Below are 24,073 nucleotides of genomic sequence, written 5' to 3' on the forward strand. Positions count from 1 at the left end.
GAAGACACATTGACAGGCATTTGTTTTGCAATCAATATCATGAGATTGTATAGCTTGAAAAGAAAGCTGAAAAATTGCCCCAAAGAGGATACTGTAGGTATAACAGGCACATACAGGCCAACAGAGTAGTCCTTGATTTAGAAAACCTCATACATACTGTAGGCCAAGGAAGGGAATTTCTCATATCTGGCTAAAGACTATTAGCGCACCATAGAAATCCAGAGGCCTAAAATACTTGGAAGGGAAATCTAAAGATTTTGGAAACACAATACAGAATTTAATGTGCTTTATGTATATATACATCTATATCTGAATTTCTAGCCTGGCTCTGTTGTTTCTAATCAGGACAGAACAGAAGATCAGACATTCTTCTCCATTATTAATGTAATTGTGTATTGATATTTGTTAAATATTACAGAATTATCTCTCTATTTCTCAATAGCATTGAAAGTAATTAGCTTTAGTATTTCCCACCCAGTAAAACTACCAGAATGTACAAAATGGCTTTGGATTTACGAGGCTTTTCAATTGCGCTGTTGGGAATCCCCTCACACGTGTATCAGTGGATCAAATCAATGGGCCTTGTTAGCAGAGCCTGCTGCTTTCAAAATGATTTAGATTGCAGTTGTTCTTTTGGGCAGCTGTGCGGCAATATTAAAAACACATTACTCCATCCCTCTCTCCATCTCCATCGGCAAAGTCACCAGGGGGGCTGTTCATTGCTTTAACAGCTTACGTGAAACCACTATGTGCTGCAGTTGCAGATCGCAGTCCTGCAATCTGGTCTCAGACACAGTCTCTTGGGCCCTAAAGTAATGATTTGTTGTTGAATGATGCACTTATCCTGGGTGGTCGCACTGTTTACTCCCAGGTGGAGTGCATTCCTCAAGGTTCCTATGGCAGTGTCACACCTAGGGCCCAAAGATGCAACCCTGCTTTATCGGCATAGCAAAGCTGGATACTCAGGGGCTGGCACAAGTACCTACTGTAGAAGACACTTCCCTTCTCATGTGCTTTGATTCACATACTGCAAATAACAATGATGTGATGTATCCAATTGAGCCTCAGTCATTAATCACTTGGAAACACAACAACCCAATCTCTGCTGTTGTGCAGAATGGATCTTGTAAGACACTGCATCAACTCCAGTGAAAAACACTGGAGTTGAAGCTAAGGCTGTTTCCATCCATGAAAACATGGTTCTCCCTGAAACAGGGGAGATCCAGTCTGGTTTAGCCTTTTTATGTGATGTAATAAATTTGGCCCGCAGTCATAAAATAACTTTATATTTATTTAACATTTCTCATTTGGCCAGTGAAACCTACATTAGTTTCTGTTTTAACTAGAGATATGATATAGTTATGTTGAAAATGGATACTATGTGCTAGCTTCACAGGAGATTTTTCAACTATTCGGCTGTGCTGGTGTTACAAATGCCACCCTAGTTGCTTTCCCAGCTGTTGTGCTGTCTCTGTTTGCTTGCACATGTATACATTGTCTCTGGTTGGTTGTGAAAGCATCATGGAACCTAATTGGCTCTCTGACTGTTTTTTGCGCTTGGGTGGTTGTACAGGTGCGGGTGCCCTGTTGACTCTGGATGGCCGCATAGGTTTACTGCTGTCTCTGTTGGGTTAGCAGGGGGTTCTTTGGGGTAAGCCGGTTCACTTGCGGTCTCTCCATTAATTCAAAGGTGTACTGGAACTAAAGGAGGAGACGATCGAGAGCCTTCTGGCAGCTGCCTGCCTTCTCCAGCTCTCCCAGGTCATTGAGGTGTGCTGCAACTTCCTCATGAAGCAACTCCACCCGTCCAACTGCCTGGGAATCCGTTCCTTTGCTGACGCCCAAGGGTGCATGGACCTGCTGAACGTGGCCCACAGCTACACTATGGTAACTTCACCACACTTCTTTGCTCTCGACAAAATGTGTGTTACACTTAGGGATGCCAGATTTAGAATTTGTCAAAACCAGACAACATGCACAAAAGCGTACATTGTTGCGTGGAGGCGTAATCGCTAACGAGGTCGGCTGCTGTCGGGGGGCTGACATCGGACTGACAAGCCATTCTACCAGACCGGGGAGCCACTGACATACCAATTCATCAATTTCTTCCATCAATTACATTGTCCAGTCGGGACCACAAACCAGACCTGTACAAATAATTTGAAAACTGGACATTCCATTTGAAATCCGGACGTGTGGCATAACTAATTGCACTGTTGATGAGGGGACCACAAGGACCTCATATGAACCAACTATCTCTGCGAGAAGAGAGGAGAGAATAAAATGAGTTAAGAACAGGGTTACAATCAGTGTAAAAAAGGTAAATATTTTTAACAGCACAATGGCTTGAAGCCTGCAGTGATGGTAATATGTTACAGTTTATTATTCGAGAGGCGGGTATGGAGTGTCAGGAACTGACCCCATGTCCACCTGTAATAAACTGAGACCCAGAATGCCAGAGAACAGCATTAATCTAGCTCTCGGGGCTAGGAGACGTGCTGTCCTGGTTCTGCTTCAGTATCACGGGGGCCATCTGCTTTGTGAGCCAGCTCATAGTGATGGCCATTCAGATCTTTGCAAAGCCACCCTGAGGACACCGGTGATCACTGGAATAACAAAGAAGACTGTCGATAAGACCTGGCTCACACACTCCTGACCCAGCGAGACTGCTTTAATTCACACTAGAGTATCGGAGCCACAGTCAGTGAATTAAAATAGTGATTCATAGCATGACAGCCCCAGTTCAATTTTTTCTTTTTTTTTGTTACCATCTGATAATGAAAAGTATGTAACTACTGATGATACTTTAAACAAGATGCAGTTTTTTGGTATACAGTTAGTGATCAGTTATTTTCAGTATTTTCTGGGTTGAAACAAAAAGACAACAAAATAAACAACTACCAGGAGTAAAGTATAACTACATCCTACTCTTTGGCTACATCTTCTGAGTCAAAAAAGACCTTCCTACTTCATAACTCCATAGTCTACAAACCCTTTTAATGTTGACAATAGAATGTGAACACAGAGAAAAGTATGATTCTTCCATCCGCTTTTTGGAATTGTTTTGAGGACACTGACATTTCCAGGTTTTTGTCACAAGAGCAGTCCCCCCTACCCCCCCTTTCCACCATCCCAAAAACTCAGGCAATAGGTCATAGCATTCTCATGTCAGTGATGCCCAGGACAGCAGTGAGAGAGTAGAAGGGCTGGGGGTGAGGTGACAGTCTAGATCCAGAGCACACATCTGGCGGACAAAATGCCTGATCAGAAGCGGAAATAACTCAGGAGATGGGTTGTTATCTCCTAAAGGACATCTGGTCTGACTGTTTACACTGGGCTGTTCTGAGTAGAGAGGTTCATCCAACCAGAAGACACAAACAGGACAACTTCCTGTCCACTCACTTCAATAATGAACACATGGACTGCACAGCTTCCTGTTTCGCTATCTCCAGGGCTCATATTAACAGTTCTATTTTGAAAGCCCTGTGTTTTTCCCCCCTTTCTTTCCACAGTGTGATCGTGACATCCTGTTCCTTTATGTGAGTGTTGACACGCTGATTACCAAAACAGTGCTGCTTCAAGTCGAGTCTGTTAATGACCCTAGTATTGCAAAATCTAAAATAGATGTCAACCCATCTCTGTAAATATGAAAATTAAGTCAAATTTGGATTTTTAGAACTACATTTTCCAAGTAATTTATGGTAATGTCAATGTCAATTCTGTATCTGTATCTCATGTTTTAACGAGAAAAATATTATTCTTTCAAAATGGGTTTTTGCAGATGAGTTTATACAGCTGACTTTATCTTTTAATGAACAAACAGCACTGTGTTCCAGTTAGTAACAGATGCATTTGAGCTGAAACACAAGATTCATTTGACCTTTTGCTGTGCCTGTGTTTTTCTTACTTAACATGCTGAGTATGGTTTAAAAAAAAGTTAAGGAAACAACACTAATTGATAATTTATCTCACAAAATGGCCCTCTGAAGTAGTACAGTGAAATGTATGTAATTCAATTATCTGCTGCTGTCGTGTGTGATGGTAATTGGCCATAATGAATCTGTATCAATGTACAACTGTAGTTGTAGGATGTGGATCTGCATTAAGTGAAACCCAATTAGATCGATGAATGGAACCCATTTCATTAAAACGTCCATGCTAAGCTCTAAAAGCCTGAGCTCATAATATATTTGGCAGAGGCAAAGTCATTTAGAACAGATTGAAATGATCAATAATTTGAAGCTTGGTGCTGTGTTCTAGCATTTGGACACTGATACATTATATGCATCACAGAGGTCGCTCCTATGCTGTAAATAAGCCTGTGTGAAAGGGACAATGTGAAAGATTTTGCTGTCTCAACATTTTCCTTTCATTTAGAACATTACAGAGCAGTTCTTCAGTGACCATCAGTGTCAAGGCAATTATTTTCTGGAGAAGAATGGAAGCATGAGTGATACATGTTGACTGGTTGATATTATAAATGATCACTGCTTTTTAAAATTCAGGTCCATATTAAATCTAATCACAATATGCTGTTTCCTTTCTGTTGTAAGGAATCATTAGTCTTTGTACATTTAATTCCAATAGTGGATGACCTGACAGGTTACGTATATCGGTTGCTTAAATCCAGGAAGGACAGGCAGAATTTTAGGGGAACTGAATCTGTAGCCTCGGAATTTAAATGAATATCAAATTTAGATTCTTAATCAACATTGAATTTATAACAAGGAGTGACTATTTGACATACAATAAAATGAAGAATAGCTTATAACAGCGAGAATGTGAATCCTGATATATCACAGTTATGCTGCTGTTTCTTAACTCATTAAGTTCCCAGGACACCACCTCTGTTGCAGGAGCACTTCCTTGAAGTCATCCAGAACCAGGAGTTCCTGCTTCTTCCCACTGCTGAGATTGTGAAGCTGCTGGCCAGTGACGACATCAATGTGCCAGATGAGGAGACCATTTTTCAGGCGTTGATGATGTGGGTGCGGCACGATGTCCAGCACCGGCAGCAAGATCTGGGAATCCTGCTGGCCTACATTCGTCTGCCCCTCCTGCCTCCACAGGTGTGCCAAGGAGACTGTCTGCAATCACTGTTCCATTTTTCCACAGTAGAAAGATATACTGTAGAAGAGATATAAACTATAAATAATATACATTGAGGAAGATTGTTTAAGTTTTCAATGAAAACATATTTTTAAAAATGTTTTGTTCATTAAAGGGTTTGGCTGGGTAATGCCTATCAAAAAAACCACACCCTCAAGGTACAGTTACTCAGGGAGAGACTCAACCACCGTTATTAATAATAACAAGAATGGAGCTTTATTTCAATCTTCTTTATTTCAGGTTTTGGCGAAAATTCTATTACCCTTGAACATGTTATGTTCAGTTTGGTTGAGGGCATACTTATTAGTGATAATGGTAATTTGATTTGGAACATGAACTGTCTGTGCTATACAGACCTCATGTCTGATGATAACAATTGCATTATTTGTCCCCAGGGTAAATGACTGAATAAAAAGTATCTAATGAAATATTTTAAGTAATGATAATGCTATACAAAACTGAGAATAGTGGAGAGGGGGTCAGAGTGTTCCATGGCCCCTGTCTACCTTTGTCAGAGCTCTGACCTGAGGCATTGGCTCATGTGTGGTCATAAATTTTAGATGCTTTGCGCAGACCAGTAAAATAAAGAAATAAATAAACCGAAAGAACAAGTTATTATAGGGCCCTCCACAGCACATAGAAATCCAACAGCTTGACAAGGAGTTGTGTAATTCAGGTTGTGGGTGGACGTCAGTACCCAGCAGTAAACTGCAAGCATACAGTAATTGCATTGCCCGCAGCCTCCCTGTCGCTCCAATCTTGAATGTGGGTGTTAATGAAATGCGGGTTTTGAAAGACTCAATGATGACATAAAAGCTTGCCTCTATCATGTGGAATCACTCCCTTTCATATATTCAGGGCATTCTGTACATTTTAGCACAGGAATATGACTATATGTTCAACTTCAACCTACTTGTCAGTCATGAAACTGTATTGCCAAAACATGGCACTCTATTTTCTGTACTAAATCATTGGGTAGGATTCTACGTTGCACACATAGTGGAATGTACAGTATGATTTCTATATCTCTGGGATTGATGTTTGTGAATACCAATCAGCTGCAGAAATAATTTTAAATTTTTCTACATCTTGCATGCGTAATTTAACCAAATGAATGAATGCATTTTAAATCCAAATAAGTAGATGTCCTATGGATGAAATATATGTAAACCCGTTCTGATAATTATATTTTCTTTCTATGTTTTAGCTTCTTGCTGATCTTGAAAACAATAAGATGTTTTCCGATGACCTGGAGTGTCAGAAGCTTCTTATGGAAGCCATGAAGTACCACCTGTTGCCAGAGCGCCGTCCCATGCTCCAAAGCCCCAGGACCAAACCCCGGAAGTCCACCGTGGGTGCGCTCTACGCCGTGGGTGGTATGGATGCCACCAAAGGTGAGCCCATAGGACTCCAGGCGAAAATGTTGATGGATGCAAATCAACCTCAGCGCAGAATTGCTGAAATGGAATTAAAGCAAGACTTTGATCCTTAGTGGGGCTGTGGTTTGGGAGCTGGCCATGCTGCTAACCCTATAGGTCCATATTCCAGTAAGGAAAAGGTTTTTTACTCTTGTATGGTGATATTTGGCAAACTGCAGATGCATAAAGAAAGCCAGTGTTAAGCCATGACAGGTACCCTTGATAAGAGAATCTGCTAAGTAAAGAGAGAACAGCTCACATGCTGTCTACAAACTTGGTGAATCTTCTGTTTTTCAGAAGGCCAACCTAATAAATCTATTTGTAATTGGTTTGTTCTTTCTTCTGGCTGATGCTTTTGATTTATCTTGGCCGTAGCGGGGATTCAATCTCTCAGTAATAAGGATTGACATAACAGTGGTTGTTTCTTTGTCAGAGAAAGAGAGTTATGTAAAGGAATCCTGAAGGACAAAGTGACATCTGATATCAAAGCTCCACATGGGCAAAGTGAAAATCATAAAACATGTACAGCTTAAATGATAGGAATAACGATAGGAATAAGAAGGCTTTTCAAAATGATGAACAAAATCACTTCACTGTCATATGCAAATAGCAAGGCTATGAAGTGCAACAGTACTGTTGCTTTTCTGATAACAAATGTACTGTGTGAGCAAGGAAATATTCTTATCACACATGCAACAAGTTGTTTCGTTCAATTGAGTTTTATCATTATTAATGTTACATCTGCAGGACTCAAAGAAGACAATTTCTCTCCTCAGACGGACAATTGCCTCCATTATAGGAGATGTATTTAAATCGTAATTTTGAAATTAAGTTTGTTATTTTCGCAATAAATCTCAAGATAATTATCATAACAGTGATTTTCAAAATACGCCCTATGTCAAAAGTGTTTCATCATACAGTATTAGCCTAAAATGGTTGTGATCAGTGCCATAGCCACATGTGAGGACATCAAGGTCCAGACATTCTGTTAGTAGCTACTCTTGTTCTTTGCAGTGAAAGAATAAATATAGGAATTTAATTATTTTCTACAATAGAAACCATCCGTTCACTTCTTAAATTTTTATTTATGGCTGCATCTGCATACAGCTATGTTTAATATGTCGAACATGACTCCCCACGTTTTTAATTTTGAGAAAATAATTTAGTGGAATTTTTTTTCTATAATTCAGATGGGCATTAAGCATGGGCATATATCGTGAAAATGCTGCCAAAATGTATCTGCCAAAAGTTGGTATTGGACCTCTCCTAAAATCTAAACTAATACTTCTCTTAAAATCCTACTGTACTGTACTAGTACTGAACATGTACGAAGTAGCAGGAGGCCCAATTATAGAGTGTCCAGCATAGTTTCTACATGTTTAAATTCTACCAAAGACGTCCGCACATATAGCCTATTTTCCCATATGCTTGGACACTGATGGCCCAGACATAGCTAGATGCAATGATACAGTGCAAACTGTTATAACTGAAAAATTGTCAGGCAGTTACAGTATGATTTGTACATAGATGTATTCATATATCTTTTTTTATAATAAAGCATGCCATGTAATTTCTCACTATGTTTAAAGGTTTTTAAAGTAGTTATCCGTAACGTTTGGGTTAGTTTTTTTCTCTGTGCTACAAAGGTTTTGACCTAGCTACTGGCAAAAAAGTTAATTTACAGCCCTGAAAAAGATGTATGAACTGAGGGCTTTATTTCTGTAGTAATCACAGTTTTATATCCTCGTATCTTTAAAACCATCAAGAGGTATGCTGTCCTCTATGTTTTTCAAATTCAATTTTTCAGCCTGCTACAGACCTTTTCAGTTGTTACTGTCTGGTGAGCTTTTGGTAAATGCACTGATTAATTACTGTGCCAATACTGTGGACCACAAATACCAACATTGAATACAGAATTTAGGGTCACCAAAATATTCAGTCCTGCATCCCAGGTGCTGCCACAACAAATACACAAAACTGTTAGTCATCACTAGGCAAGCACAATAAGTTGTGACTCACTGTCAAACTATTATTCAGAGGAGTGCCAGAGTACATATGAGCCGCAGAAATTCACCAAGGCAAGGAATTGTGTCACAGTGTGACTTAATTAGTCACAGCGCAACCAAGCATTGCAATTAACACCATGTTAACTATTCTACTATATTAATAGTATCTCTATTTTAAGGAGCTGCTATGTGAATGTGATACTGTGGCTCTGTGTTTGAACTGAAATAATATTTGGAAAGAGCACTGAAAATATTAATGCTGTTTTGAGCCCACTTATTTTCGTTTTTACCAAAGACGCTTGTATGATATTGCAACATCAACAGCTGCCTTATAGGACTATCTTCGCCCTTTCCTTCATGGTACATTAACTTGCAGGTAAGAAGTACCATCTGAACCTTGTATGAAAAAAGACTTTTCACTTTACAGCAGAGTGGGAGTGCTGGTATAATGAATGATGGAAATCCAATCAAAAAATTCTCCAAACTTAAGAGATGGAATATATATAGTAGAGTAGATTTTTTTATTCATAAAAAAGTGTTCCATATCAATTTACAAATTTTATAACTGCATTACATATTGCAATTTCAGTGTGAATTGTTATATTTGCTTGCCATGAGAAATTTGCTTTCTATGTGCAGGTATTTGAAAGCAGCACGCAGTTACTCAAAATTATAAAGCACACTGCAACCTATTAATTAAATTTCAATCCAGCTACATAAAAGTAGGTATTTCAGAAAATTACTGTCATTTCCAACCTGTCTCAGAGGACTTAATGGAATTTTTATCATTGCATTTTTATTTTAAGGATTGCCTTAAAACAGACAAATGCGAATAAGGCTGACAGTAATACTAGTGGCCTAATGCTAAAATGGGTTATATTAAAAAGCCCTGGTGCATAATGTTTATAGATAATGGCAATTCGGGCATTATTGCCATTATCTCTAATGAATATCCTCCAATACAAATACTGTAAGTGTTATACAATGGCACTCTATTTATGTTTTCATTAAGAATATGAAATTTGGGCTGCATGCGTTTCAAGACATGAAACTATTGATGCTATGAAGGACACCCAATGAGAAATGTATTTGACAATTCAGTGTTTGGTTTTTTGATTTGTTAACAGGTTGCTTGTAGTTTGGCTAAATCCATACCAATGTAAATGTACTGTTAATTGCAGGTTAAATATTATTAAGCAGTATTTTACATCATCAAGTTGGAACAAAAATTTAATAGAGCAATTAGCTCTGACCCTCTTTTCCTTTGGAATATTATACAAATTAGCTAATTATGTTTCAGCCAAGGCTGTTTCCATCCCTAGCCGTCCCTCCCCTGGAGTCATTCCACACACAGAGCTGCACACACTGCCGTAACAGGAAAACACTGCATTAATGAAACATGAGGCATTACCGACTCTGTTTAGGGTTTGCTGAAATTATAACATTCAACCTGCCAAGGAATTAATCGGAGAAAAACTCCAGTGACATTTCAGCTGTCAAACATTTGAACAGTTGCTGCTGCATGGCCTATAACAGTAATTAAAGGCTGCCAGTGAAAAGCACCGGCTCCATAGGTAATAGAGGCTCCTGGCTTTTCCACTTGAGTTCCTATGAGAGAGCGAGAGAAAACCATGGCATACAAAAGGTGAGACCTGTGGGGAAATCTCACGTGTGCCCAAAAAGGCCTGTTATATAAAGTATTCGTCATTGTAAAAATGAAAGAAAGGCTTTCTTTCTCTCAACACACACACACACACACACACAGTTTGCTCTGATACAAGTGAATCTTGGTCTCATCTGTCCACACATCCTTTTTCCAGAACACTCCAGGCTCTTTTAGGTACCAAGTATGTATGTGGCCACTTAGGTACTAGATAGGTACGCCTATCTACTACGAGGTAGGACCCCCTTTTGCCTCCACAACAGCCTGAATTATTTGCGGCATGCATTCAACAAAATGCTGGAAACAGTCCTTTTTGGTTTTGGTGCTGACTCAGTAGCATCACTCAGTTCCTGCTGATATTTCTGCCACACATTCCAACCCATTGGATTAAAATGATGCGGAGCTAGTTCGGGTAGACAACTTGAGAAGCTCCTAATTACCGTCAGCTCACATGACACTTACACCTTCATAGGAGGGCTATTTAAATCACCACACTTACATGCTCATGCCTTCGCTCCTTGCAGCCCCTACTTCTGCTGCTACCAATGTTTGGCGTGCCCAACTTACTCCTGTATTTATGCCTTTCAGAAATGTTTTATCGCACTGCCCCCACCACCCCAGCATCCATATGTGGGCTCTGCTTCTCACCTGATCCCGATGGAGGACGTTTGCAGTGGTCACTCCCTGTTGCCATTTTGGCTGGCTTATGCAAACATGGAGTGATAAGAAGCAAAGCCTTGACACCAAAGCTGTATTCACATTAAACCGGCATAAATACAGTATTGCTTAATTCAATTCATTTGTGAGTTATCTGCTTAAACTGAAGTCACTGTCATGTTTCGGGAGCCAGCTTGAGAAGGTGCTTGCTTTGAGACATGGCACATTATATTTATATATATGCTGCTTGAAAAATCAATTTGAAAAATGGTACACTATAGCCATAAAGTAATGCACATGTTCAGCAGCAATGCTTTGGTATGCTGTGACATTCAAATGATGCTCACTTAGTATTAATGTGCCTAATGTGTGCCAAGAAAACATTTCCCACACCATTACACCAACACCACCAGCTGCACTGTTGACACAACGCAGGATGGATCCATGGAATTATGCTGTTTACGCCAAATTCTGACTCTACCATCTGCATGTCACTACAGAAATTGAGATTCATCAGACTTGGTGATGTTCAGTTTTCCAGTTTTGGTGATCACTTGCCCACTGTAGCCTCATCTTCCTGCTCTTAGCAGGCCCGAGTGGAACCCGAGGTGGCCTTCTGTTACTGTAGCCTATCCACTTCAAGGTTCGACACATTTTGTGCATTCAGCGATACCCATCTGAACACCACTGATGTAAACAGCTGTTACTGTATTTCAACATTTTGGACTTTCTGTTAGCTTGGACATGTACTGTATGTATCATGTCTGTAGATATAGCCACATATATATGTATTCATCTATAATTTGAGCGGAAGTTGTGCAAAAAATGAACTTAAAATTTTTTAAAAATTTAAATTAAAATTAAAATTAAAAAATGAACCTCAGGTAAAACATTTAGTTAGACATAAAAAAGGCCAATTCATGGCTTCAGCCAAACATGCCTTTATTTACTTGTATGCCAGGCCTAAAGTGTGGGCCATGTATATTGTGACGTCAAACCAACTGGATAAAGCATACCACTTCTTTCTCTCGCTTATATTGCAGGTTCAACTACGATTGAAAAGTATGACCTGCGCACAAACAGGTGGATACAGGTTGGCATCATGAATGGGCGGCGGCTACAGTTTGGAGTGGCGGTGATTGACAACAAGCTTTACGTGGTGGGAGGCAGGGACGGGCTAAAGACATCGAACATGGTGGAGTGCTACAACCCAATGACCAAAGTGTGGTCAACAATGCCCCCCATGTCAACCCACAGACATGGACTAGGTAAGGTCTTTATGGCTTTTTCCAGCTATAAAGTGTAATCTTCAGCATCCTCTTGAACAGTGACAATGTTACATTCATTTTCTGTTATCTGGATACTAACAAATGGCAGATATTAAATGTGATTAATTTGTCATGGTGTTTTAGGATGCCCACAATGCAATTATGAATACAACAATAACAACTACAATAACACTCAGAGAGATGCCTACCAAACCCATGTGCAAATACTATAACATACCTAAGAGTCGTTTTTTTCATTGATTTTTATTGTTTATTTTGAATATTTAAAAAACTGGTGATAAACGGTTTAAAAATAGCCTAATGCAAAAATCTTGGGTTGAAAACTTCATCATAAAAATGACATGACATGACATGACAACTTATTTGATTTCATTACCTGGAAGAATTTAGCTAGTTACAAGCATACAGAGACAACTGGTCGAACACAGAAAGTAGCTACAGTAAGGGTCTTGCAACACAAAACAATTTCAATGCAACTTTTGTTGCTTGCAACGTGTTGCCTTAGATGCCATTTCAAGCAATGGAGGCTTCAGTTATCGTATTCAAGCAATGGTTTAGGCTACTTAGTCTGGAAAAAAAATAGTTTTTTCAAGATGACTGTGAAATGAATTAAGTGCGGTGCACTGCAATGTATTCGGGAGTGACTTCATTAACAAGTCAGTAGTCTGTGTTCAATCTGAAAATGTCCATAAAAATACAACTCTCGGGTCTCCTCAATGGGTTTTCTATAGTTTTCTAACTTAAGGGAATTAACCAACTAACTAAAGTGAGCGTGACTTGACAAAGGGTAAATTTCGCCCCAAGACGACACAATCTCATGCAAGCAGATACAACTTTTTTGATGTGTGGAAAGTAACATAAAATCAAAGTGAAAATCAGTTTAAACCGATCAGTCTGGGTATTTTAGGTGAAAATCGGTAAAAACCAAAAACAATGAGCATTAAACATACTGTATTACAGTAACATAGTAACTATTACTATTAATTTGTATTTTTCCTTCTCTTTCTTTCTATATCCATAGTATTAGGATAAATTGTAAATCCTAGAGGGAAGGTATTACTATAAGCCCTTTGGGGTTTCTTACCTCTCCTGCACAATTCCTGCTATGTTTGCTTTTATATACTTTTGTATTTATCATTTACTTTGTGCTAATTAATAAATGAAAAAATAAATAAAAAAATAGGCCTAAAGTGGAGAATTTCACTCTGAAACGGGACCCTTGTTAATGTTAATTGTAACTGTGTAAGCTGTGTTAGCTTGTTGGCTAGATAGCTGACCCAGTTTGCTTGTTTTGTAAGGTTAAGATACTTAAATTTCAAATAAAGTAAATGGTTATATGGATATAAGGACAGCCTAACATATGCCCCAAGACTATATTAAAATCTTTTCTCTAATTTCTTTATGTGACATTACAGTATCTAGGCTAACGTTAGCTGCAATCAGAGTTAGTTACCATCTGTTGGTAGCAAGCTTTTAAAGCGTGTGGGTGTTTGCTAGCTAGCTTTTTCAGTATATATTTCTAGTTTGGTGTGTATGAATCTTGCAGATTTTAGCTACAGCTTGGCATTTTGCGAAAACACCTGCCTTTTATTTGAGGATTTACGGTATCTGGATTTATATCGTACAGGTGGCAGATTTTGCATGCATCATTGTCAATTATATCAGAAAGTCTGCTAGGTGAAACCAACATTGCCTGCTTTTATATTGAACAGTCCACTTCAGAAACTGCCACAATATCTCTGCTATCTGCTGAAAAGAAGCCTGCGTTCTAATTATTCCACATGTAGTAAAAAAAACTCTTGATGTACCTTTTAAAACTATTAATTCACTGAAGTCTGCTTCTCATTATTATGCATCTCTGTTGTGGAATAACATTCAATTATCCCTTCAGCTGGAAATGCTGGTGCCACTCAACCATTTTAAAATACTTGTCAAGGACTTGTTTATGGATTTTTATATTAGTTTATACGTAGATTCTTTTTTTATGTTTGCTATGATGTGCGGTTGTATGAATAAGTGGCATACTCGTAATAAAATCTCATTAGCTAAACGGGCTAGTTTTCCCTTTTGTAGACTTGCACATACGCAAAATGACTTGCCTGCAGCGACCGGACAAGCTTAATGTCATGTTCAGCTCCCTACTTACATTCAAAGCTCAGACTTCTCCTAGATAACCTCCGCTTCTGAAGAATGACATTTTGGAATGTGTTGGCAAAGTCATCTTGTCCATCTATGTAGTGTGTAGCCCTACTTGCCAACGTGCAATCAAGAAGTGTAGTATCTCTCTAATCCTTGTTGTCAATAGACATTAGTGAAAAATAATAACAATAATAATAAAATAATTATCCTGGCCACCTGCCAACCTATGTGCTACATTTCATCCAAATTTCAGCTAAACTCTAGGCACTATGGCTGTTACAGACAGACAGTGATTGCAATGCCCCCCTGGAGGTGTAACAATGGCTCCCAACCCATAAATGCATAAACAATGTTGGTAGGAAAAATAAAAGGGGACAACATGCTGTGAGCCTCAAGATGCTCGAGGCAGCCACTAGGACACTAAACAGCATGGAATGCTTTGGCAGGAGTCATGGTACCAAAATTTCTTCTTTAATTATTACACTGCGCAAGGGTGCGAAGAGTTGAGAATTGCAAGCTTGTGAAGACAGATGTTCCTTTAAGTTTCACCCAGCTCCATCTGAAAAAAAAAAGCAATATGCAGTTAGCCTCCTCTGGGATGTGCCTTCTACTTCAGAGAGAACGATGGAGAAAAATACGCTGTCCACCTCACTCTGACCTCCTGGCACCCGCAACAGCACAACATTACTGGCTCTTCCTGTTTGCAGAATGTGTTTGCACAACAACAGAGTGGTGAGTCACCTGTACTGTGCCTCAATAATCAGGCCCGGCAGCAAGAGCAAGTTGTGCATTTTGACTGAATATTATTGCCCCTGTAATAGTCACCGTTCTGTTAAAAGTACCTCAAATTGTGCATTCTGAGGAAGGAGAAACAGATATTATTGAAGACAAAAAGAAAACAATTGGACAGTTGCTTCATGCAAATGTGTTTCAGCTGTGCTGCGGAAATGGGGTGCGTGTGTTTTCCTGGAATTGTATTTTTTCCGCTGTGTTTTTGAAAATGAGCTTGTTTTAAAATTTAATTACGGCGCTCTGTTATGTGATTTGAACTTGCTATGATACTACATTAACACAGCTGAGTAATGACTATGATGGACTGTGTGTGGTTGTGTGTGTGTGTGTGTGTGTGTGTGTGTGTGTGCATGTGTGTGCGTGTGTGTGTGTGTGTGTGAGAGAGAGTAGTAGTGGAGGAGGTCTGCACCACTGATGGAGCAGTCGTGTGTGTGAGATAGCAGTGCAGTTGTCCTGGTGATGAAGATGCTTGTTTCTGTGGAGATTATATGCCAGTTGATGATGCATGGATATTATGCTGCTTGGGGTGGCACTGACACAATTTGCCTCATGGGGCATAAACACTGAACACATGGCTGCCATATCGTTATGTCTCACAATATCCCTTAATTCAAAATTGCGCTTCTGTTCCTTGAAGCAAGCTATCTCTGGGTGTGTCTCATCATTGTGGGAGGATGAAACTATGATCTTGAGTCATGCTCTAGTTGTGTTTTAATTAAAGATTTCTTGAGCAGTTTTCAAAAACCAAGCCATCTGATCTCTCATCCAAAAAATAAAATAAAATGGAATCAATGAGCTGGCAAACTCATATCAGAGCCGCAAAATATATGAATGCATGAGCATTTAATTTAGGCACAGAAAAAAAGGAAATCATAGCACTGTGATGTTTCACTTGATTTAGGGCTACAAAGCATACCTCTGTGAGTTCCCTCACGTCCTGAGGGGTGTATTGCATTTATCTGAGAGCCGGGGCCGCTCCAAACGCAGGCCTCTCAAATGGCAATTTAAATGTCGAGAGTCTGTCAAAAAGTATCATCGTTCAAAGATTTATTGCACTTCCACAGAAAGAGAAGGGATCGTTTCAGTGCAGCCCTGCGACAGAGGCAGAGGAAGGATGCAGCATGAATGTGTAATGGCTGTTCTAGAGCGACTCTGAGGCCTCGTGCTGAAATCGAGTTTGGGCCCAGGGGCCAGCTTCCTCTAGGAGGAAGCATCGTTTTGATTTCCGCATGCGTCCTGTTATACAGTAGTTTGCCCTTGTGTTTATATAACACGTATCAGGTGGAATTAGATTTTTTACGGTTCAAACATTAGTGTCAAATATGTTTGATTCATATAAAAAGCCGTATATAATTGAATTTCAGCATATACTGTACTTGAGCTAGACCACATTTGCTCTTGCAGTGCAGTTGTAAGAGTATTTTGCAGAATATTTAAGATGCACAAAAAAACTAGGCTGCTTGTACAGTTGCAACTAGAAGAGTCAGTAGAGTGCAGATCTCCGCCAGGCGTGTCTGTCTATTTGGAAGCAGTTGTTGATCACTTGTGGCCCCTACCCGCCGGTTGGGAGGAGTGAGGAGTTAGCACTCAATGTATTTCAATGGACAATGATGGAAATTAATTCAAATAAAATACTTGTCTTTGACCGATTTGCTAAATATTCCAGAATTCAGGTCCTTGGCCTGCTGTCAGCATGCAATATTAGGCTGATCGGCCGAGTAGTATGCGAGATTAGCTGTGGACAGAGACACACAGGCACAAACACACACACAACCGGACGCATAATCCCCTCCAGGCTCACGCCCAGCGGAGATAATAAGTAAACCTGAATTAAGAATATTCTGCATACATGTGTGGCTCTTACTGGAATCTGGGTGGATTTTTCCTTCCCTCGAGTTCCAATCTCAATTTGTTCTAAAATTGTACCAAATCCAGATTCATAATTGAGAGATCAGTCCAATAAAATGATGTGGTACTTACCACAGTGAACCACTTTTGGTGAGTGTCCCAAGGTTTCTGACACTGAACCACTGCGCTCTCCATTTTCATTTTGAGCAGGGATCGCTGTGCTGGAAGGACCCATGTATGCTGTCGGGGGCCATGATGGATGGAGCTATCTGAACACGGTGGAGAGGTGGGACCCCCAGGCACGACAGTGGAACTACGTGGCCAGCATGTCCACTCCTCGGAGCACGGTGGGCGTCACATCGCTTAACGGAAAGTAAGTGCATATGTTCTTTTTTCTGTAGGTTGTTCACCAAGCTCTCACTTCACCCTAACGCATTTTTATTTCTGAAATTTTGTGAAACGTTTATTTTCCCAAAGTAAAGTCAGTTGTCGCTGTAAAGTCAGAGGAATTCCTTGGCAGTTTCAGCAGTTTTAAATGAAATGCCCACAAGAATTTGTGAAATTTGCTAATAGTAAGATTTAAATTTCAATGTTTTATTGTTCTCTGAAAGACAGCCATGCATTTGCCATGCCATTCATAGCTACATCGAGGCACATTGGGGTACTTTCCTGAATTTTGACCTTTTCAGGACCTGCTTTTGACACCCAATTCAAACTTACAGTTAAGTTCTATTTATATCCATCTGTTGTGGCTATCAAGCCGGAGGCTTCCTGAAAGTAAATTAACTGAACATTGCAATATTGTGATGTAGCTACTACTATAGGAAGGCACTCAATTTTTAGATTAGTCTGTGATACAAACATAGCATTGACAGACCTCTGAAAACTTTCTTGTTGCTAGATTAGAGTCAGTTAGTGCAGATTGCCCCATGCAGTAACATTACAAAAGACAAATAAAAGACAAAATGAAAAGAATGCAACATAAACTAGGCTTTACCATATTATAGTTAAACCTGAAGATTATTCATTGTGTACACTAACATTAAATTACATCTGAAACTCCAGACATTACACCCAAATAAAGACAGGCTTTGATTCCACATGTCTAAGCTTGAAAGCTATTTTTGTTGGTAGCTAACAGTAGGCCTACTTACCAATCCACTCTGTTCTGTGACAAGTCCCGGGCTAAAATTGGCACTGAAAATACTAGCCGTGGGCTCCAGCAGTTAAACCCATTTCTTGCGGGTCCCTTCATTTTTTGGAAAAGAAAAAAGCCTGTTGCTTTCTCTGAATCCAGATACGTGGCATGGTTTAGGCATTTTCCACTTAGCTTGTCTTGCCCGCACAAAACAGTGGCAAGAGCCTAATTTGCATATTACATGTTGAAAGGATTTCACTGGGCTTAGCATTTTTTGTATTATAACTATCACCCAGTTAACCCTGCCCACTGAAAACTTGGTGTTCAGCCAATTTTTCCACAGGCTTTTATACGTTTTTTTGAAAGAATCATTAAAAAATATTCTGGGCCATTGGTGAATACAAAAAAGTATTAAAACAACACATCAGCAAAGAATTCACAGATTTCAGTTTCCTGGACCTTTAAATCCACGTGACATTACTGTACTCTAAATATACATTGCATGGTAACTACCATCAGACACCCCTCACTGATCAGTGGTTTATGAGTTAATAATAAATCCAATGTTTTAAAGGTCCACAAAAACGTAAATAAACAAGAACACAATAAACAAATATAACCGCAAGCCTGTAATTAACAGGGTCCAAGCAGCATGCAACAATTATGACCAAATTTTGTATTCTACCTCTGAAGCAAGACCTGCACTTGCCTTGCCCACTTTGGTGGTGCAAATATATACAGCTGTTCGCAATTCCAGTTGTGCATGCTTGAAAGAACAAATAAGGTTCATTGTTTACCTCTTAAGCTTTCAGTGGTGTTGAAATTCCTGTGCTTTGTCAGCTCAGTGTTCTGTAGGCAAGTTGCTGGTGGGGCAGTGATAAAAGGAGAGGAGAAGGTCTTGTGATTTTGAAACGGGCCCCAATTGCCAATGCATATCTTTCACCTGCATGAGGAATCATGGCAATCAGTGGCACTAAAGCGGCAAGAAATGAATCAGCCAATAATAGCTTGATCGTTCAAACCATCACACTGCTGGGGAAACACGGCGAAGCAAAGACACAGGGCTGTGTTCACCAAGGCCATGTTCCCTGTGTTCCTGGGTTATTCCTGTAGGCCCACAAAATGTCTTATGAAGAAAGAAAGAAAGTAAATGTCTGCAGTTGAGACAAGGTCATTTCCATGCGCCAGTGAGCTGCATTTGACAGTGTGATGCACCCCAGCTCCATGCTACGGCTCTTTATTGCTTCTGTCTCTGTGGCCTCTCACCATAGCAACTTCTGAATTAAGTGCTACATTCATTCCTCTTCCTCGAGATTCCTGTCTTGAAAGGAAATGGGTTAGGAGACCCTGACACCAGTGCCTTTCACCAAACAAATGACTTTGAAGGGCTAGTCTCCATTGTTGATTCAGGGGCTGGTGGGAGGGGGGTAGGGGGGTTGCTTTTGTCTTGGAACTAAGTTGGCAGCAGAGATGTCGGGTTGTGAAAGATATTGGTGTTGACTGACAGGCCTGGGAGCCTCTCTGCATCCAGGTCAAAAAAACCACAACCAAGGTGTTTCCTCCTGGCCTGCTTCCTTTTGAAGCCTCAGGGAACTGTATTTCAAAGGCATGGGAAAACAGTATTTCATTTTTAAAAGAAAACAGCTTGGAATGCATAGGAAACAGTGGTTGTAATCTAGTAAGACCATGTATTGTTCAGGTATTTGAACTTGATCATGTAATGTCCCTTTGACCAAATGAAGCAATTTCTGCTACCATGGTTTTTATTAAATGTTTAGTAATTTTTTTTAGTAACATTTATTTTTAATAGAGATTACAATCAATTACTATATACATTATACATGTATACTATGTGTGGGTATATACACTACATGGCCTAAAGTATGAGGACGCCTTACATCCAACATATCATCAAAAAATTATGTTGCACAACAATTAAATTGCTCAGGGTCTTTAATGTGTTAGAAATGTGTTTAACCTAAAGGATACACACTACTGCTACAGCAAAAGATTTACGACCCCTAACCTGGCCGTTGTTTTCCAGATTGTTTGCAGTTGGAGGTCGAGATGGAAGCTCATGCCTGCGGTCGATGGAATGCTTCGATCCTCACACAAACAAGTGGAGCATGTGTGCCCCCATGACCAAAAGGCGAGGTGGAGTGGGTGTTGCCACATACAACAGCTTCCTCTATGCGGTGGGCGGTCACGATGCCCCAGCCTCCAACCACTGCTCGCGGCTCTCTGACTGTGTAGAGAGGTGAGCAGTGATACTTTTTGAATAAAATATAAGAGTACAACAACTGATGGCCATAAATGAAAAAAAGAGAAAATCTAAAAGAAAGAGAAAAATTATACATTTCTATTTTATTAAACTCTCCGAACTATCTCTACCATCCTTCCACTTCGACTATTTAGATGAATTACATCTTTCTCTTAGCCTGCTTTTTGGAATCACGCTCAATATTATTTTTGCATTTTCCCTATAAAGAGACAATTTTATCAGTTGCAATGTGAGATTTTATCACACATCTTCTGTTTATCATCTATTATTTTCACTGACCAGGTGATTGAAATAAGAACAGACACGTGGAAGAGAAACTTGTGCAGGGTAGTGCCAAAAAGTACTTTTCTCACATTTTTTCTAGGTGGTTCCATCATATTCTGTGATGTAATTTATAAACATTGGAGTAGCAGGCAGTCACAATTGAAATACTATCTAATGCAATGTACTGATAAAAAAGTTATTCAATAGGCCTATGGCATGCTTTATTGAGTCATCATGCACATTTGTGCAAAACTGAAATATGGTACTGAAATACTGAAAGCCTGTTACTGAAATACACAGATGCTCTAAATGTTTTTCATTCATTCCTTGTGTTCGGCTACCCTCCTCTGGTAGAGCAAATTCCACTTGCTCGATGGAATATTATTCTTTGGTTTCAGGCACCCCCTGCTGGCAAAGTTTAGAGCAACAACTATCTCACCATGAAAACAGGCATAAACACGAAGTAACGTTGATAAGAATATATATATATATATTTTTAATATATTGAAATCCCCTGAATGTTGTGATTGTAAATTCAGTATGGTGCTATTTGAAATTCTTGAAAGAAATCAGACACATTAATGTATAACACCTCAAGTAAAAGGAAATAAATTCCATACACACTTATATGTAAACTACATTGCATTACAATCACTTTCATCACAATTCAGAGCGACATACAGAAGGGGAGAACATCTTTATTAAATTTATTTTATGTATTTCACATCAGTAATTAAATTTTATACTTTAAATTTTCAAACATTCATTTATAGCTTTTGTTTTTCATAAAATTCACATAATAACACACACTGGATGGTTATGAAAAGGCCAATGAATACGTTAAAGGTCCAGGAAACTGAAATCTGTGAATTCCTTGCTGATGTGTTGCTTTAATACTATTTTTGCATTCACAAATGGCCCAGAATATTTTAAATGATTCTTGCAACAAAAAACCAAAAAAACCTAGAAAAGTAAAATATATTTTCTTGCTACTTCTGATTTGCTGTTGTGTGTCACATTTTTTTTTTTTTTACTTTGGTACTGGACTGAAACATAGAACACAGATCATATTTCTATTGAATACAGTAGATTGCAGTTTAGTTAAACTACTCTTTATGGTCAGGTTTTTATTCAATTTATAGTGCATATTCAACAAGACTGAAAAAATTTGTCATGTAAGAAAAACTATGAAATATTTACGTAGCTTATACCACCATTTTCAGATTTATGTTAAAGGAAGGAATTACAATAAAAACCTTATGTAACTACAGGTACTGATTTTGACCATAAAGTATGAGGATAAAATAAGATTTTTGATGTGGAAAGTTGGGTTAGGAGTTTATTGGAGCTCTTTATTTTTAATTTCTTAGGTTTTTAAATCTTAGGAATTTTATTCTTAGCTGGATTCCTAAACAATACAGATCTCGTAATTCTTAGTGCATGGTGCTGGCGAAGTGGTATTTTCTTCATGTATTTTGATGTGAGTAATGTAGTAATTTTGTGACTCGCCATGCACTATAGTGGGAAGAGAGCTGCTGTTGGGGGTGTGTCAGCCTAAATAAAGCAGCACACTGCAATTTTGCTGCAGCTCATTGCAATTTTGGCATCAGCTTAGTCTGCGATTTGTGCCGGCTCACCTGCTCAGACCAGATCTACTGTGCAAGTCACAGCCAAGTATACACCAAATTGCTAATACGTGCATGATTGTAGCCTATTCAAAAGCCAATCAATGTTTTTTGTGGATCATATGTTGTCCAATTTGTTGTTGTTTTTATACCCATCTTTAATTAGGAGAATGGCAAACACAACTTGAACTTGAACAATCTTTTCATTGTAATAATGTGACTGTAGTTAAAATAATAGGTACGTGCAAGCGACATGCATTAACTGCATTAATTATCGTTAGTTAGCCAAAAAATTGAATTCATGTGTGGGTCATGTTATCCGCACAGCCTGTTGGCTATACATTTGAAATGGTGGGGCCACAAAAATTGTAACTACTCCGCATCTCTTGAGTGCCATTTGGAAATATTATGGGTTCTGTGCCATCAGAGACAAAATAAAACCAAGGAGCAAGTTGCCTGCAATGTATGCAAGCTGCAACTAATTCTCCAAAGTCTGAATTAATTTATTTTGATTGCGAATTAATCATGTTCTCTAATCATGTGCAGGCAGAGAAGATGACCTCTTTTTTAACAGATGTTTCAACTTCTTGAGACAGAAAATATCCATTCAAGCGGGATTTCTAATTTCATAATTGCCCTGTTAGGTTTTGCTTGTTACATAGACCGTATAAAAGCAAAGAATAGGCGAATATTATGCCCACCTGTCCCCTGTTGGCCACACTACCATGCATTATAACTTTCCTTTGAGGAACTGTTCATCTACTAAGTCATTTTATTGCTGTGACCAGCATAATTGGCATTAATAAAACTGATGATAGTTGTAGCATAGCATGTTTAAGCTGTTTACCAACAGGTTTAAAAGGAAATTAAAACTGGGCCATACATTTAGGCCTGGTTTAATTAAAATTTTGACGGTAGAAAATTCAAGCAAATTGCTTGTATTTATGAGATTTGTTTGAACTCAATTTTTGGAAAAGTGACAGCCCTAACTCTACACCTCTGCACAAGAACTCCGCAAGCTTCTTTTGAGTAATATATCCTTGTCTTCCATTGCAGTGGTAGACCACAGAAATTGGCAGTATACTGGGACACAAAGCGCATGGCAGTTAAAGGGAATGGAAAGAGGTTATTTGATTGTCTATGACTGATTCTGGCTGCAACACATGGACTGATAATATATTCAGCCTAATCCAGCCCATTTTCCATCTGCAGCGTGCTTTGAGCTGTGCAATTATCACCTCTGGTCATGAAGATACCAACATTCAGTAGTCACGCCCAGTGACAGTTACAAAGTTCTGTTGTCATTGCTAAGAATATCTGAACTCCAGCTTGCAGTTAACTCATTATGTTGTAATTCACGTTCAATGAAAGGCAAGTGATGGGGCTTTAAGCAGAGATATTATTTTCCAGTTATATGTCCAGACATTGCCCATTAAACAGGTATGTTATACATAAACAACCAAATAAAACAAAGTATTATTATTATTATTATTATTATTATTATTATTTTATTATTATTCAGTTGGGACTTTTAATTATTTTTCATTTATTTATTTATGCATTTATTTATTTATTTATTTTTTAAGCGGTAATGATCTTATCCTGCTACACTAGGAATTGGTACTAGTCTTTTGGACACCACCATGCATATGTAAGCAACATGGAGACTTGCATTTTAACCGATCAGTGGTGTGTGATTTTCATGCAGTGAATATTATTGCAGAACTTAAAAGGCAAGGCAGTTTTCCAGCTATCATATGTAGAAATGGCACACTTTTCATCAAAAGGAAATTTTATTATTTGTATATAATTCTGTGTTTTCATGTTAATAGATTTGGTCATTG

At 38.9% G+C, this 24,073-nt stretch overlaps 1 protein-coding gene and 1 long non-coding RNA gene across 6 annotated transcripts in view; one reads left to right on the forward strand and one right to left on the reverse strand.

The window, feature by feature from the left end:
• klhl4 (kelch-like family member 4) overlaps window positions 1–24,073 on the forward strand; it is a 133,786-nt gene that overhangs the window by 104,523 nt on the left and 5,190 nt on the right. For all 5 annotated transcript variants that reach the window (XM_064328151.1, XM_064328152.1, XM_064328150.1 and 2 more), the window contains exons 4-9: window positions 1,691–1,887; window positions 4,857–5,069; window positions 6,317–6,503; window positions 11,897–12,121; window positions 17,132–17,294; window positions 20,104–20,316. In XM_064328151.1, coding sequence (XP_064184221.1) covers window positions 1,691–1,887; window positions 4,857–5,069; window positions 6,317–6,503; window positions 11,897–12,121; window positions 17,132–17,294; window positions 20,104–20,316 — 1,198 coding nt within the window. The remainder of the gene's footprint in view (window positions 1–1,690; window positions 1,888–4,856; window positions 5,070–6,316; window positions 6,504–11,896; window positions 12,122–17,131; window positions 17,295–20,103; window positions 20,317–24,073) is intronic.
• On the reverse strand, window positions 14,434–20,202 carry LOC135251096 (uncharacterized). The gene is made up of 4 exons (XR_010329078.1): window positions 20,086–20,202; window positions 18,857–19,652; window positions 17,054–18,170; window positions 14,434–14,840 (listed from the first exon to the last, which is right to left on the reverse strand). It is a non-coding gene; the product is annotated as an uncharacterized LOC135251096 (long non-coding RNA).

The sequence above is a fragment of the Anguilla rostrata genome, chromosome 3 (assembly GCF_018555375.3).
Source record: "Anguilla rostrata isolate EN2019 chromosome 3, ASM1855537v3, whole genome shotgun sequence".
In the NCBI taxonomy this organism is placed as follows: Eukaryota; Metazoa; Chordata; class Actinopteri; order Anguilliformes; family Anguillidae; genus Anguilla; species Anguilla rostrata.